The 18,646-nt window shown below is 36.6% G+C and overlaps 1 protein-coding gene across 1 annotated transcript in view; it reads right to left on the bottom strand.

Moving 5' to 3' along the window:
• Positions 1–18,646, bottom strand: part of LOC105491154 (tankyrase) — a 226,311-nt gene that overhangs the window by 79,248 nt on the left and 128,417 nt on the right. Inside the window, exons 6-8 of the mRNA XM_011757309.3 lie at positions 2,282–2,376; positions 782–848; positions 42–228 (exon numbers count right to left, since the gene is read on the bottom strand). Of these exons, the coding sequence (XP_011755611.1) occupies positions 42–228; positions 782–848; positions 2,282–2,376 (349 nt within the window). The remainder of the gene's footprint in view (positions 1–41; positions 229–781; positions 849–2,281; positions 2,377–18,646) is intronic.

Genomic DNA, 18,646 nt, shown 5'->3' with positions numbered 1-18,646 from the left:
TTTATAACATGCAATAATGATTTCGGGATATAAATACGTACAAGTCAATCTCTCCCTGAGCTCCGGAGTTGGAGCCATATCCACAGCACTTTTGCCATGGCAGTTGACTAACGTAGGATCAGCGCCATGGCTAAGTAACAAAGAGCAGACTTCTACACGATTCTTGGAAGCAGCCTCATGCAGTGGAGTAAACTGCCAGAGATCCATGGCATTAACACATGCTCCATGCTGAATTGAGAAAAAAACATTTTAGATCAGTAATCATTTTGCTGGATCAAATAAAACTCAAAAGACATTTATTTCTCTGTAAATTTCAGTTACAACTTTTTCAAATAAGTGTTTTAATTTCTTTAATATCACCTTTCAAAAACAGCTGAAATTAAATGCAATGTTTTAAAATTTTTAAGGCAATGGTAGTATTTTTAAAAACTTATTTTATTCTCTTAAAATCTGAAAAAACAAGACTGGGCAATATGGCAAAATCTCGTCTCTACAAAAAACATAAAAATTAGCTGTGTGTGGCGGCACACCCCTGTAATCCCAGCTACTGGGGAGGTTGAGGTGGGAGGATCACTTGAACTTGGGAGGTTGAGGTTGCAGTGAGCTGTGACTGTGCCACTGCACTCCAGCCTGGGTGACAGGGCAAGACCCTGTCTCAAAACAAACAAACAAAAAACCTCAAAAAACTAAAAAAACTTTCATGAGGCCAAAAGTATGGAAAGTAATGACAAGTTAAAGAAAAAAAAAGCAAATGATGCTCAATGTTCTGGATTTCTCTTACCTTTAATAGCAGTTCTGTGACTTCATAATGTCCATATGAACATGCATTATGAAGAGGCACAAGTCCACTAAATGAAAAAAGGCAAATTAAAATACTTAAATTTCAAACAACTTATTTATCCATGAAGTACTAAGAAATAAATAAAATCCAATAAATCCCAATACAATTATATTTTAAAATATTTTAAAGTATTTAATAAAATAAAGTAATTCAAAGCATAGCTTATGTTTACACCTTTTGTATTTATCTTGTTTTTTGTATGTAATCCTTGAAGATAATGAAAAAAATACCAAATAGAAGAACATTTTAGCGAAAGGAAGATCATATGCTAATTGACAAATACATGCATTATATATTAAGTATTTACAAGAAATAAATGTTAATTGGTAGTGAACTGAAATATTCCACCATTTTAATTCACTTTTATGGTAATTTCTAGCAAAATAATCAAATATCCAAACTATTATAACTTGCATATCAAACTATTCTAAGTAAGCCAAAAAATCCCTTTTTTGTGGTGTACGTCTCTTGATGACTCACCTATCATACACCCATCTGTTTTCAGACATGCACAAGGAAATAGAGACGTACAAGAGCATCAGGCATTTATGCCCCTATACTACTGGGACACCATCCACATATGGCACAAAACCTGGTGCAGGCAAGAGAGCAGCACCAGGTATCTATAAAAAGCAGATATGAAATGGATGAATTCTTCTGATAAGTGTCTCAAGTACTGAGTTCATTTTTATGTTTCTTAACTTGGGGAGGGGCAAAGTGAAAGCAGCGCTCCTCTAGGGCATCTCTTCTTTATGCTATCACAAGACTGTAGCATAATCTACCTTGCCTGGCCAGCAGGGGCAACTATCTTTTAGATCTTAAAGTGGGGCAATGAGAAATGTTAGCCCACCACATAGGATAGCAAACCCAATGTTCACATATCCCTGGAGACTTTACAGGAAACTGATACAGTTTTCAAAAATTCACCTATTGGTAAAATAAGTGACATAACTGCTTTCTTGGTTACCACCTATATCCCCTCACATCACCCTTCTAGGTTTTCTCAGTTTAGATGTCCAAGATTTCATCAGAAAAAAAAATTGATATTGTATACTTATGATTTCGGTTTATCAATAAAGGATGATCCTTTACTATCGGTTGAATCTGATAGCTATGCTACCGGATTTTCATAATTTTCAATTTGTTTTATTTTTCTAAAATGCAATTAAAGAGTTGAAAAACAGTAACTGCAATTGAGACACAATTTCAACTTCAAGTAACAGAACTGTGATAAAATTAAATTGATTTGGGAAATTATTATGAGAAATATCCTTAATTAAGTAGGTACATGAAAATAAAGCCTGAAATCAGAGTTGTGAACATTCTTAAAATGTTATATAAGCCGTAACAAATGGGACATATGACTTTGTCTAGTGTTTTAAAAGTTCAGAGTATCAGACAAAAACAAAGCATTGAAAAGAAGTAAACTGACAGACCTACCCTTTGTCTTTTGCATGAACATCAGCACCATGCTGAAGAAGAAGCTGAACTATTCGAACTCTGTTGTAGCCCGCTGCTAGATGTAAAGGAGTTGACTAGAAAAGAAAAACACATCCCCTTTTCAGGTAAAAAAAAAAAAAAAAAAAAATCCTTGCTTTGCCATTTCAGATTTAAACACAATGAAAGCTGACACAAAAATACTGCGCTGAAATGTCAACAATTCACATTTCATAACTTAATGAGAGATAATTCACTGTCCTCAGGAGTCAATAGTAACGTTAGTGACATCCACCTATTTCCCTAACTTGCTTTTTAAGGCCATCAGTAATCAAACCTTACCCTACCTCTTCTACATGATTTCCTGTTTCTTTCCAACATGAAACATTCTCACTGTTCTGAGAAGACACATGCTTCCTATTAACTATTCCTTATCCTACTTAAATCCTGTCCTCCTTCCAAGTTCTAACTTTTAAATCCCAATTCTACCATAAAACTTTAAAGATCAAGCTCTCGAAATTTATTTAATAGGAAAGACTGAAAAACATCCCTAAAGAACAATTTGAACAAACTTCAGTGGAAACAAAAAGGACAATGGGCCTTATTCATTCTGTATGGCTGCTAGTAATGGCCAAAACTAATTTGCTATACTGGGTGCAATGAAATATACCAAGGTAGCATTTAATTCTTCTATTTTATGTACCACATACACAGTATAAATACAAGAGAGGAATACAGTTTCTTCCCAGCTAATTTCTGCCACATTGTATTTTGAGTCAAGTTATTAGAAGGTTCTCTGCTAAAATTTAATATGGTAATTAAAATAATCAAACTTCTCCTCACCTTTTTTTAAAGAATCAGAAATAACTTCATTTTAATTAAAAACTTCTCTGCAACCATAGCAATTTTCCACCTTTGCTAATTTAAAGTTTAAATACCATAACGGGTTTTTCATACAGGCTTTAATATACTTCAATGCATTCTCTTTCATTTTTCCTGTCTTCTATTTGGGGTCCTGGGATTTAATAAGATTTTTAATTTATTTTCTTCACCTATTCCAAATGTGAAGATACAAAAGAATTACTAAATATTGTACTATCTATTATAGCTTTAGAGATATTTCATACATTTTACATATTCTGTCAGTCTCTAAGTTTAGAAAATATTTTGAACGATGCACAGCTATCAATGAGGATACCATTCAGATGAGAACAGTCCTGAACAGGAAGTCAGGAAACCTGATCACATTCCTGGATCTTATGCAACCCAGTGAAAGTCATGCTACTCGTGTGTCTCAGCTTCTTCATGTGTAAAATGGAGATAAAATCACTCATTCTCGCTACCTGAAAAACCTGTGAAAATACAGTACAATTTCACTTACCTGTGGTTAATTTTAGCCTGAAAATATTAAGTGGGGAATTCCAGAAGCAATTTGTAAGTTTTAAGCTGAGCACTATTCTAAGTAGCCTGATGAAATCTGCCCACTTTGTCCCACCTTGGATGGGAATCATCCCTTCCTCCAGCATATCCACAATGAAGATGCTACATATTAGTCACTTAGTAGCCATCTCAGTTATGAGATCAAAAAACCATATATAGGGTTTGGTATTATCCAAGGCTTCAGGCATCTACCGGGCTCTCAAAACGTATCCCCCAAGGATAAGGGAAAACTACTGTAAAGTTTTCTCCCATATAGAAACACATTTTTGTTTGTTTGCTTGCTTGTTTTAGATGGAACCTCACTCTGTTGCCCAGGATGGAGTGCAGTGGCTCAATCTCAGCTCACTGCAACCTCTGCCTCCCAGGTTCAAGTGATTCTCCTGTCTCAGACTCCAGAGTACTTGGGATTACAGGCATGTACCACCATACCCAGCTTATTTTTGTATTTTCAGTTGAGATGGGGTTTCATCATGTTGGCCAGGCTGGTCTGGAACTCCTGACCCTCAAGTGATCCACCTGCCTCCACCTCCCAAAGTGCTGGGATTACAGGGGTGAGCCACCGTGCTTTTTTAAAATGTAAAATGCCATATAAAAATAGGCAATTAAAATTTTTGTATCATCAAACATATCCAGTTAAGTTTCTGCTTTGAGATCCATGTCAAATGTTACTACAAATGATACCATCAGGGAGAATCAACTTACTTTCAGGACTCTTATTTCACCCTCATTTTAGAAAAATACTTCTGCTGGATAATCAAGGTAACTTTTTTCCTTCCTTTAATATTTTAAGGATGTTGTACCACTGTCCTCTGTCTTGCTTTGTTTCAAGACTAGAAATCTATTATCCTTATCTTTGCTCCTTTGTACATGTTCCCCCCCGCCCCAGATATGCTAATATTTTCTCTACGTTAATATTTCACTGACTTTAAGCAATTTGATTATGATGTGCCTTGGTATAGTTTTCTTCGTGTGTGTGTGCGCGCGCTCGCATGCACATGCATGCATACCCACAACTAGAGCTTGCTGTGCTTCTTAGACCTATATAGTTTTCACCAAACTTGGAAAATTTTTAGCTATGATTTCATCAGATATTTTCCTGCTCCCTCTCACTAGGGAATTATTCCCACTAGGGACTTCAATTACACAAATATTAGGTTAATTTCAAGGCTTGCTTCTAGGCTTTAGTAGGCAGGGCCAGAGCAGCCTTTAGTGTAGGACAGATTTTCCCCCACTACTGACGCATTGTCCTTTGATGACATCCAGTGAATTATGAGGGCTTTTTACTCTGGCTGGTGGCAACAGAAACTATTACAGACTCTGTGTGTGTTCCTAGGCTTGTCACCTCTAATCTTTCTATGTGGTTCTTTTACTAGCCTCAAGCAGTTTCCTCACCCATGTATTAATCATTACTTATCTGAACACTATAAGGGGACCCTGTGTGGATCTCCCTTTCCTGGCCCACTGACTTGCTAACTCCTTCCACCTTAGTCTCCCCGAACTCCCAATTTCATCTCCTCAACTCAGGGAGACCATCAGGTTCCTCCTGGTTTTCCCTTCCTTGTGTTAAGGCCTGGAAATTTTTTGGAGGCAGTAAGCTGGAGTTGTTACCTTCTCTCAGGGATAAGTACCATGTACTGCCTGATGCTCAATGTCTGACAACCAGTTTCATACATTTTGTCTATTCTCAGAGTTTCAGGAAGCAAGGTAAATCTAGTCCCTCTTACTCTATCTTGGACCACTTTCATGACTGAATTGGACCTTGAAAACTTCCTCCACAGACAAGGACTGCTTTGGAGGACTGGTCAGTAAGTCAGCAAGCTGGTATAGCACATAGCTAATATTTAATATTACATAAAAAGGGTCACATCTTTCTTGCTTATGAACAAAAAGATGCTCCATTTTCATATTATCTTTTACATAACTTTCTTGGTATAAAGTTGATTCAATAACTTTTATTTCTTATTCCTAAAAATGAACAAAAGTTCCCAAATGAATGAATACATATGAAAACCTACAGTTTATTTAAAAGGACAAAACATAGGAAAAATTTAACTAGTTTTCAGATTTAAAAAATCATTTAATTGTAAGATTTACAATGCTTTGAAAACAGTAATATATTTAGTTTTTAAATTACTGAAATTTGTATAACTCAAATAAATTAGCAGGTTCTGTAATTAAGGTAGAAAGTGACAGGAAGTCTGAAATAAAGTAGCTGTGAAAAAATGGAGATGAAGGGTGAGTTTTCAAAAACTATTAGGAAGCAGAATTGATAGCCTCTGACAAATGACTGATCTAGCTAGTGAGAGAGAGAGTAGTTTCCAGTTTGGAAATGCCAATGACAGAAGAACAAAAGAAAAAGAAAGGAGTGGAGGGGAAAGGAGGAGAGCCCAGAGGGAAATAATGTGAGGTCTGGGTTTACTGAATTTAAAGTGCCTAGATGATACCCCAGTGGTAATGTCAGAGAGAGACTTACACATATGGCACTAGAATTCAGAGGAGGTTAAGGCTAAAACAAAAATCTGGTCATCACTAGCATTCACCTAAAATATGTGAATTTCTATCACGTATCTGACACCATGTTAAGTGCTAGGGATAGCACTGAAAACAAGGAAAGCGAAATCAGTATTTTGCACTTATGGATCTTCTTCTTCCTCAAAATCACACCAAGTGTGGTTCTCTTAAGGAAATGCATATAAATGAATTCTTTATTCAGAAGGGCAAAGGATGAGGAAACAGAAGTCTACATTTTGAGGAGTCAAGTCACTAGAGAAAGCAGGCAATACAATATAAATGCTGTGGATGTGGACAAATTCTGTGGAAGGGGAGTTCAGGATACTCGGGAAGGCTGGAGGATGCTGGTCTAAACCACGCTAGAGGCAAGCAGAGGGAAACGGGGTCAGGGAAGATTCTCAGAAGAAATGCTTTCCAACTGAGACTTTGGATAAACAAAATCACTGAGGCAAAAGAATAAGAAACTTTATTCCAGGTTATGTGAAGAATCCATGTTAATATTCAGTGGACAAGGTATATTTGAGAAACAAGAAAAATTCAGTGGCTAAGTGTAGTGTATGAGACTGGGGAGAGCCTAAGAATAATGAGAAATCACTGAAAGACTTGAAGCAGAAAATTACTTAAGATTAGAGTCTTGGAAAGATCACTTTAGTTACTACACGAAGAATAAAATTGAAGAGAGGGAGCAAACTCTATGGCAGGAAGGCCTGAACAGAAGGGCACAGGACTAATCCAAGAGAGAAATAATGACACCGTCAGCAAAGGGGCAGCAGCATCTAAGTAGGAGTAGCTGAGCTACGAGAGTGGTGAATTCACAGGAAGAGTGAGTGCAGAACAAGCTGGGTGAGACTTTCCAAGTCATCATTCCAATGTGAATGCTAATCCTGCAACGTATATAGCATCACTAGAAGGCACATAAAAATAAATAAAATGCATGCAATAAATTTGAGAAAATGGCAGACTGCAAAGAGAAAAAGCACAGACAAATTGAGGAAAAAAAAAGGATGATTTGCGCAAACTCATGCCATTAAAAGCCCTAAGGTTTTTCAAACTTTGGGAAAAAAGAAATTTACAACTGCTATTTACCAAATGCTGTCTCCTGATCCAAAGCAAAAAAACCACATACCCTAGGACCAAACCTAGTGAATGGTTACCACAATGCCAAATTTATATCTCAACTGCCAAATGGCAAAGCAGTGGTAAAAGTAATTTTCTAATTGCTAGGATAATTAACAGAGTATCATTTGTTTTAGATAAATAAGGCAGCCCCAGTTCTAACATACTCTCACATGTTACTAGATAATTCGATGATGGTTGTAAACTAGTAAACACAAGTATCAAACATTTAGGACATACACATACACAGCATAGCAATCACTGCCAGTTTGTACACCTCTGATTTATTTTAAAAACAGATGTTCCTGTTAGGAACATTTTAAAAGACAAATACAAAAACTAAATATTATTCTGCAGTAAGATAAATGTTATCACTGATATTTTCATATCACAAAATGTTAACAGAAAAAAAGGTCTTATTTAAGGAAGTCCCATAAATCAAAGATCTCTTCTTGGATTCAGGCTATAAGAAAAAACAAACTTGAATTTGTCTATCTTTGCCTTTTATCATATAGATTTGTGGTACAGTATAAAGCATTTCAGGTAGTTTTAACTTTTCCTATACAACCATGCATGTAAGGCAGAGCTAAAATAGTGACAACTGATAAGCCTTTTGCAAAGCTGTGGCTTCAACACAAGTCCAGGAAGCATGATATGAGAAAATGAATAAAGGCTTTTAAATCTTGGTTTTGCATTCTGGCTTTGGACATTTTACTAGGTATTTGTGTTTAATTTATTAATGTCTCTGGGTCTTGGCTTCCGATATCTGTGAATTGTAATCCCTATCACACAGAAATGTTTTACAGATTAAAGATAACTGTACAAAGCACACAATACAGTATTTATCACACTGGAAAAAACAAATGTTATTATTTATCATCATCTTATTAAGTAGCTTATATACTTAGGTTTTTTTTTTTTTTTCATTTTAAAATTTAACTTTCAGATACAGGGGGCCATGTGCAGGTTTGTTACATGGGTATACTGCAGTCAGGTAGTGAGCATGGTACCCAATAGGTAGTTTGCTCTTGAACCTGTGTCGCCCCCCTCTAGTAGTCCACAATGTCTACTGTTCCCATGTTTATGTCCACATGTGCTCAATGTTTAGATCCCACTTATAAGTGAGAACATGTGCTATGTAGTTTTCTGTTCCGACATTAATTCGTTTAGGTTAATGGCCTCTGGCTCCATTCATACTGCTGCAAAGGGCATGATTTCATTCTTTTTTAGGGCTGTGTGGTATTCCATGGTGTATATATACCACATTTTCTTTATCCAGTCCACCACTACTGATGGGCACCTAGGTTGATTCCATGTCTTTGCTATTGTGAATGGCATGGCAATGAACATACAACTGCATGTATCTTTATCTATTTTCCTTTGTGTATATATCTAGTAATGGGATAGTTGGGCCTAATGGTAGCTCTGTTTTAAGTGGAGAAATTTCCAAACTGTATTCCACAGTGTATAAGCATTGCTTTTCCTCTGCAACTTTGCCAGTATCTACTGTTTTCTGACTTTTTAATAACAGCCATTCTGACTGGTGTGAGACAGTATCTCATTGTGGTTTTGATTTGCATTTCTGATGATTAGTGATGATAAGCATTTTTTCATATGTTTGTTGGCTGCTTGTATGTCTTATTTTGAAAAATGTCTGTTAATGTCCTTTGCCTGCTTTTTGATGGGGTTGGTTTTTGCTTTGAATTAAGTTCCTTATAGATTCTGGATATTAGACCTTTGTCAGATGCATAGTTTATGAATATTTTCTCCCGTTCTGTAGATTGTCTATTTACTCTGCTGGTAGTTTCTTTTGCTGTGCAGAAGCTCTCTAATTAGATCCCACTTGTCAATTTTTATTCTTATTACAACTACTTTTGGAGACTTAGCCAAAAATTCTTTGCTCAGGTTGATGCTGAGAATGGTATTTCCTAGGTTTTTCTCTAGAATTTTTATAGTTTTAGGTTTTATAATTAAATTCTTAATCCATATAAAGTTAACTTTTGTATACGGTGAAAGGTAAGGGTCCCATTTCATTCTTCTGCATATGGCTAGCCAGCTATCCCAGCACCATTTATTGCATAGCGAGTCTTTTCCCCATTAATTGTTTTTGTTGGACTTATCAAAGATCAGATGATTGTAGGTATGTGGCTTTATTTCTGAGCTTTCTGTTCGATTCCATTGGTCTATGTCTGTTTTTTATACCAGTGCCATGCTGTTTTCTTTATTGTAGCCTGACAGTATAGTTTGAACTTGGGTAGTGTGATGCCTCTGGCTATGTGTTTTGCTTAGGATTGCTTTGACTCTTCGGGTTCTTCTTTGGTTCCATATGATTTTTAGAATAGTTTTTTCTAATTCTTTGAAGAATGATGTTGCTTGTTGGATAGGAATAGCATTGAACCTGTAAACTGCTTTGGGCAGTATGGCCACTTTAATGATATTGATTCTTCTAATCCATGAGCATGGAATATTTTTCCATTTGTTTGTATCATCTCTGATTTCTTTCTGTAGTATTTTATAGTTTTCCTTGTAGAGATCTTTCATCTCTCTGGGACAGCTATATCCCCAGCTATTTCATTTTATTTGTGGCTACTGTAAATGGGATTGAGCTCTTGATTTGACTCTCAGCCTGGATGCTATTGGTGTATAGAAAAGTTACTGATTTTTGTACATGGACTTTGTATACTGAAACCCTGCTAAAATCGTTGATCAGTTCTAGCAGCCTTTTGGTGGAGTCTTTAGGGTTTTTTATACTTAGAATAAAATCATAGTGTCAGTGAAGAGAGGTAGTTTGACTTGTTTTTTTTTTCCCTATCCAGATGCCTTTTATTTATTTTTCTTGCCTGATTGCTCTGGCTAGAACTTTCTTGTGTTATTTCTTAGTGGTCATTTGTCAGTCATTATATCTTATCTGACCTTATCTGCATTATTTGGTATCACTGATCACTTCTTCCTCCTTAAAATGTTTTCCTCCTTGGCATCTAGTGTACCACACTCCTCGTTTTCCTCCTCCCTAGATGGTTACCCCTTCTCAGTCCTTGCTGGTTGCTTTTCATTCTCTTGACATTGGAGTACTCCAGGAGTCTGTCCTTATACCTCTTTTCTACATTGTCTAACTCATTCCTTTGGTGAGCTCATGCAGTCTTGTAGCTTTAAATAGCACCCATGAACTGACAATTCCCCAATTATACCTCCAGCCTAGTTCTCTTTGCTAACTTCCATACTCTGGAGGTTACTGGTTACTATATGGAGTAAATGACATATAGTTATGAGCTATAATCCAGCTGCCTATGTGACATCACTACATGATATATGTAAGACTTCTCATGCTTTTCTCGTGTCTAAAATGGAGCTCCCCCTAGTGCTTCCCTTGAAACGTACGCTGCAGAATCTCCTGTTAATGACAACTCCATCCTTTTAGTTACTCAGGCCAAAAACTTTGGGAGTCTTTCTTGATTCCCCTCTTTTCCCACACACTATGCTCACCCCATCAGACTATTTCTCTTGGCTATGCCTCCAAAACATATCCAGAATCCAATCACTTCTCACTACATCTGCTGTCACCAACTTAATGACAGTATCCCTCTCAGCTGGCTGGTGGCGACAGCCTTCTACTAGGTCTCCTTGCTTCCAGTATAATCCCCTTAGATTAACACAACATGACAGCAGAGAAATCCTGTTAAAACCTAAGTTAGATATACAAATCTTGTGCTCAATATCTTCCAATGGGTCTTCTTCTTACTCTAAGAAGAAACTGAAGTCTTTATAATGTTCCAGAAGGCCGTAAACAATCTCCCTGACTTCATTCCACCCCGCAGCTTTCTGACTTCACCTTTTCCTCTCCCCTTTCTTCACTCCACTCCACTCCACTTCATGCAACTCAAATGCCACAATTATCAGTTAGCTAGAACCACTGAGAATTAAAGTAACTTCTGAAAAATTAAGTTAGTAACAAAATATGAATATTTAATTTCACACATAACTTCTTAATAAATCCAAACAGTGATGGAAAGTAAAATCTTCCTAAGGATTAATATTAGAATTAAAAGTTCTTATGGATTCATAATGTAGCTATCTGCTTTGGAAGACCTATATACTGTTACGTGCCGAGAATACAAAAATTTAATTACTACATCTTTTGTTTTCCCCACTGAGCAATAAAATCATGACAACTATCAGTATGTCTAGATGTATTATTACATATTTACTCCAAATGTAATTTTAGCGTTTACATTTTAATATAAAATATATGTTGTTATCTCACGAATGGCTGCTGGGTACAGGAGAAAAGGTTTCCTTGCTCTGATCATGCTGGGGAAGCTCTTCAAGTTATAACTACCATCTAGACAGAATAGCCTAGCATCCAGCTCACCTTTCATCTAAGAGCATAAAATAGAAATATTAATTTTTAATTTCTTAGGACTATTATTATTGTTAAACAAGATTTTTAAACGAGATTCCAAAATACCAGTATTCCAAATAATTACCTCTTTTCTTCTCGTTCTGTCTTTGGACAATACTTTTGTTTTTGTTTTTGTTTTTGTTTTTGAGATGGAGTCTCGCTCTGTTGCCCAGGCTGGAGGGCAATGGGGTGATCTCGGCTCACTGCAGCCTCCGCCTCCTAGGTTCAAGCAATTCTCCTGCCTCAGCCTCCCAAGTAGCTGGGACTACAGGCACCCACCACCACACCCCGCTAATTTTTGTATTTTTAGTAGAGGCAGAGTTTCACCATGTTGGTCAGGCTAGTCATGAACACCTGACCTCAAGTGATCCACCTGCCTTGGCCTCCCAAAGTGCTGGGATTATAGGCAAGAGCCACCACGCTGGGCCTTGACAATACTTTTTGAAAGAAAAAAGACTGGTCCTGAAAACCACTTGCCACAATCTTTCACTCTTACACATGTGCCAAAACAATAGTTATTTACTTATGTATCTGTTTCCTAATTCACTGTGAGTTCACTGAGAAAAGAGAATTTTAAAGGCTTAGCAAAGTACCTTACATATAGTAGGGTATTTAAAAAAAAATAATGAATGAGAGTTATTGTCAGCTTTTGATTTATATTGCTAAAGGTCAAGAGAGGACAAGGATAATCCAACATGGTGAATTTAAATTTGTGTGACAGATTTACACTGACACTTCAATACAAGCATGTGTGATGTTCGACGCATTTCCTAAGAAAGAATAAAATCACAACTGTGAAGCTGTAAGTCCTCAGAGAGCTCTCTAAACTGCGACATATAGTATATTTTGTTTTTCTTTCAGATGAAGATCCAGTTTGGCCTAGACCAACTCCTTTGGGGCTTTCTAGATTACCATGACCAACTTGTCCTGGTTTGCCCAGTACATTCCTGATCCTAGGAAACCCACTGATCACAGCAAACAAAGACGGTTGGTCACCCTACCTTAGCCAGGCAATGTAAATCAGTTTCTTCGTTTCTGGATCTGTCCTGAATGAGAAAATTGTGTGTGCATGTGCATACGCTATCAGGTGACATATTGTACTCTACTTTTAGTAGTAAGATTGCTCAATGTACCGTCAGTTTTGTAAGCAGTTTTGTAAGTACTACCTCTCTGAACTCATGTGTTCCACATATCATCTTTATAATTTTTTTTAACTTCCTGCATCTTCCTGTGTCCAGGTCTGGCTTCAAAAATAAAGTATTGTATATGTATTTTCTCAGTTTAACCAGTCTCAATATCAGTTACTTCACATTTATTCACCATTCTCCCCCCAATAGCTCCTTTTTAAATTATAAAATTAATACATTCCCTCTAAAAATTCAAGAAGTAGAGAAAATACTACAATATAAACGTTTCTATTTTTCCCTCCAGCCAAACAAGCCCCCTTCCCAAATGTAATCACTATTTACAGTGGCACAATGGTCATTTCAGATATTTTTTCCATGTATATGAACATGTATTTGTTTCTCCTCTGAGTTTTTGTTGCTGTTTTTTTCCCCCACACAAATAGGATTGTTATTATGTTCTTCTATGATTAGCTTCTTTCTCTATTAATATTAGTACATATCTGTCTTATTCTTTGCCATAGCTGTACAGTATTTCCATTGTGTGGCTGTACCATAATTATTTAGTAATGTTCTACTTTTGCTCTGTCTTATCAAAACATATTTCATTTGAATCCACCATTTGGTTAAGATCAATCAGTTTCCCTTCTAAAAATAAAACATTATGTTAGCCATTAAAATGAAATTCTTAGGAAAACACAATAAACACATAATTAGCTTTATTAAATTTCTATCAGGCAAAAGAGACATGATTAATCTGCTAAGAAACTAAGAAGCAAAGAGCTTAGTAGCTCTTTGAGACAGTGATATTTAGATGAGAACCCTAAACAAATTAACAGCTAGAGAATCGATATAGGCATGAGTCCATGGAAATAAGTCTATTTCATTGCTGATGACTGTCTTTTAAAGGGATTTTTAAGTAGTACCATAATGAAGATCAGGCAGTCTTATTGAGGTTACTTAACTTTTGGAATACTAGAATGATAATTTAAAAGAGAAACCTTGTGGAAAATAAATATTGATTAACAAGGTGAGATGAAAGAAAAAAAGCTATTTTATTTACTTCTTTATCAAAAAGTATGATGCCTCTGATTTGCCTCTTCTGCAGATGACATGACTAGATTCTCTAACAGTCGTATGTTTTCTCTCCCATCATGAGTCTTTCTCTCCGGTCCTGGACCTCTTGGTCAGTGGTTCTTTCAAGCATGGTTCTTAGAGCTAAACACATCTAACCACAGATATAGTGTCATCACAGTGGACCATGGCGTGATACTACTCCTAAAACCTAAGGCTGTTTAACATATTAATATGTCTTTAATTCACAGTCTTTGTAATGGGGGAGATGGGTGACAACAGTGCTGACTTCCTCACAAAGTTGTCTTCCGGTTAAAATGACATAGAACCTTTACAGCAACATGGATGCAGCTGGAGGCCATTATCCCAAGTGAACGAATGCAGGAAAAGCAAACCAAACACCACAGGTTCTCACTTATAAGAGGGAGCTAAACAGTGAATACACATGGACACAAAGATGGGAAAACAGGCACTGGGGACTGCTTGAGCGGGGAGTTGGCCGGATGGCTACCCATTGGGTATTATGCTCACTACCTTGGTGATGCGATCATTCGTAAACCAAGCCTCAGCAACACACAGTTTACTCAAGTAACAAACCTGTAAATGTACCCACTCCTGAATGTAAAATAGAAGTAGGGGGAAAAAAGAATCGGAGGAAGGGACAGGAGGAACAAGATAGAAAAAAAAGACATGTAGGATGCAACCAAACTTTTATATTTGAGATGCTGTAAAAGGAACAACAATAATTCATTAGTTGGAGGGTGGCTCTCTCTATATCAAATAGTTAAACTATTTTGACTTTGATAAAAGATCTTCAGTCTATAGTGAGTCTAAGCCAGTGTCCAGTGCAAGATGTAGAAAATAGAAAACATAAGCAATGACTAAATAAAATGACATAGAAGATACAAAAAATTTTAAATACAAATATTTTATTAAAAATAACAGGTAAAATTTGGGCATTTTCTATATACTAAGCAGTTTTCTAAGTGCATTATATGTATTAGCTTGTTTATACAGCAACTACCTTAGCTAGAAACTACTATTACTTCCATACAACAAATGAGGGAACTAAGGAACAGGGGGGATTAACATGGCAAATTAAAAGCAGAGTCAGGAGTCAATTCCAGGCAGTCTGACTTAGAAACTCTCACTCTGCCTTTCTAATTATCCTTTGTGTGAGGGCTCAAGTTCTAGATAGGATGTTCAGAAATGGACTAACATAGCTGAGGGGCAAGAGTTACTCTTGGCAGACACGGATCTCCTTGGTTCTGACAACTTGAGCATTCTGATCCATAGGTCAGTGCACATTAAACCCTATCAATAATGACAGTGTGACTGTTCCATTGGATGAGCGCCCCAGAAATGTGGAACTCCGTCATAACAGAAGCTGCCTAAAAATAGTTAAATACAGCAGGACAAGGAATAACAACAATATTAAAATTGGAGAGAATAATAGATTCTGCCTCCTTCCCAGTGCAGGATTTTTCTAGATATCTCTAACAGACAGTCACTTGGTCTCTTCTTGAACTAACTCCCCTGCCCCAGTTACTTCAACTGCTTATTAGATAAGAATTTTCTGACTACCTTCTTGGTCACGCTCTGGTTGGTCAATATCCCTTCTTAAAATGTGACACCCTAAATTGAGCACTAAATCCAAAAATGGTCTGATCTAAACAAGCAAGCTCTCTCTCTCTTAAGTAGAACCTGTCAGAGCTATCATAGCGAAGGTTCTAACACTGCATTGGGAGGTTGAACTAGCTGACATTAAGTCCTCATCCAAATAAGATTCTATGAATCCTAGATAGATTACATGAGCAGAGACAAAATAACAATTGACATTTCATAGCCTCAGAAAGGATATTCTTCCAAAGTAACAGATGTACTCATGTTTAGGAAGGCATTTTAAAAGCTACAGAATTTATGAAATATAAAACAAGGTTTCTGTAATTCAAGTTGCCATAAATAGTAAAAATTTATTATTTAGTTATTTATTTATTTACTTATATTTATTCCCAGGTTCAAATGATTCTCCTGCCTCAGCCTCCTGTGTAGCTAGGATTACAGGTGCCTGCCACCACGCCCAATTTTTACATTTTTAGTAGAGACGGGGTTTCACCATGTTGGCCAGGCTGGTCTCGAACTCGTGAACTCAAATGATCCACCCACCTCGGCCTCCCAAAGTGCTGGGATTACAGGCGTGAGCCACCAAGCTTAGCCAAAAATTTATTTTTAAAGTGAGAATATAAAGGACTATCTTTATTTTAAATGTATTAGGAAGAGAAAGAGAAGGGAAGGGAGAAGAGCAGATAAGATTGAACAGGAAATCCATAGGGTAATCTTTGTGAGAATAAAGCTTTGAATGCTAGCTTTATTCAATTTTAACATAACATTATCATTGTGGAATCTTCAAGGGGATTTTTCAGCGGCCAGCAATTTGTGTTTCTCTTTTCCAGCCTCAGAATCAGCAGAATTAAAATGTGTGGTGAAAATGAGTTTCTAGCATGCTCTCACAAGATTTGTGTGAACAAAAACGCTTAGTACTCTCCAAGTGTAACATTAGGTTTTCATCATCTAATGAGAAATAGCTGGTAGATTTTATGAAAAGAAAAAAATCCAAGGTTTCTCGGTCTGATAGTAACGTGTTGTTTTATACTTCATGAAAGGAGAAAAGTTTTCACACTACCCAAACTGCACATAAATTCCTTTTTGTAGCTAATATTTGCAGTCTTATGTTTTCATATCTAAGCATCAAAGATTCTAAGTAATGGACAACAGATAGAGCTTTTCTTGAAAGAAGAAACCACTTGCACTGATCGGCATCTAATAAATTACACAGGAGGGAATCAGTCCACCTTAGATCATTAGTCATTTTAACCGCAAACTGGGAAAGTGACAAATTCCTTCAGCTGATTTTAATGTGGCTAAGAGCTCTAGGATTCTGCAGATATGCCGTCACCTCAAAGTTTCTTAAGTGATAAAGTCCTTGTTGTTTCTGCATTTGTATAATGAATGCGGCAGCCAAAAACAGCCAGGAGCAGAGACCTCTAGTTCAGTTCCCTGCCCACAGCCTTCTCTCCCAATTGTAATGGGTATTGAACACTCTCTGAAAGTAGGAGATAATTTTATGGGGCATTTTTGTAATATTCAAGAGTAGGGTATTATCATGTTACTATTAACAAATTAAAGCATTTTTATTTATAAAATCAAAATATATAACATTTTATATTTAGAATTGATCTATTTCCAAATTTACTAGTTTAGTTATCCAAATATGCATTTCAAGTGATTATGCTTAGTATTTACAGTGCTTTTTTAAAGCTTTACTATTGATGGCATTCTTAGTAGAGAATAGAGAAAAACTAAGTTAGTCACTGAAAACATTCTTCTAAAAGGCAGAATATGAAGATTTTTGATACTTCTAGAAATTTGTTTTCATAATATAATCCTAATTTAACTGAATGAGATGAGTGAATGGATTAATATGCATATGTGTGAGACAGAGAAGCAAGCTCGAGTGATAATCTCTTTAATAAAAGGAAAAAAAGGCAGTGATAAAGAAAAAACAACCAGGTATTGACTGAATGCTTAGTATTCCCCTAAAATTTATGTTGAAGCCCCAACCCCCAATATGATAGCATTTGGAGACAGGGTCTTTGTGAGGTAATATGATTTAGATGAGGTCATAAGGGTGGGAACCTCATGATGAGATTAGTGCCCTTCTAAGTACAGACACGAAAAAACTTGCTGGGCCGGGCACAGTGGTTCACGGCTATAATCCCAGTACTTTGGGAGGCCAAGACGGGTGGATCACGAGGTCAGGACTTCAAGACCAGCCTGATCAACATAGTGAAACCCCGTCTCTACTAAAAATACAAAAAATTAGCCAGGTGTGGGGGCAGGCACCTGTAATCTCAGCTACTCAGGAAGTTGAGGCAGGAGAATTGCTAGAACCCAGGAGGCAGAGGTTGCAGTGAGCCGAGATCGCACCACTGCACTCCAGCCTGGGTGACAGTGCAAGACTCTGTCTCAAAAGAAAAAAAGAAAAAACCTGCTCACCAGAAACTGACCATCTGACCATGATTTGGACTTCCCAGCCTCTAGAACTGTGAGAAATAAATTTCTGTTGTTTAAGCTACCTTGTCAGTGTCAATGTCAATGGTATAGCAATCCTAGCTAAGACACTAAAAATGGTCTACAATGAATTAAGAAATAGTTTACATTGGTTTTATATTGTGGCCAAACAACTGTTTTAATAATGACAATTCAAAGTTACAGATAATTTCAGAATTCTTAAATCCATAATTAACTTATCACTTTCTTTCAGCCATTTTTCATCAGGCTGGAAGAATTTCCTGAAATCAGACTTCTGTTTGCACCTAAACAAGCTTTTTTTTACACAATATAGTCTTTTACTTAAATAACTTTTTGTAGAATACTCTACTGCCAGATATTAACTGAACACTCTGTTCAATCCAAAGGGTACTCAAAATCATAATCATTACAGAGATATTTTAAAATATCTTTATCATGTACTATTTAATCCATAAAAACATGTAAGTTATAAAGCATAATATTAAAACACCATCCAGCACCCATTCAGTTGGAGAACTGGGACATCGGCAATACCACAGAAGCTATCCCGTGTGTTTCTTCCTGCTCTTTTTCCTTTGCCACTCTGTGACATGGGTGTTTTTCCAGCTACTG

Source organism: Macaca nemestrina, chromosome 8, assembly GCF_043159975.1.
Source record: "Macaca nemestrina isolate mMacNem1 chromosome 8, mMacNem.hap1, whole genome shotgun sequence".
Lineage (NCBI taxonomy): Eukaryota > Metazoa > Chordata > Mammalia > Primates > Cercopithecidae > Macaca > Macaca nemestrina.
The sequence above is the reverse complement of the archived record's forward strand: the minus strand, read 5'-3'. Positions and strand labels throughout refer to the sequence as shown.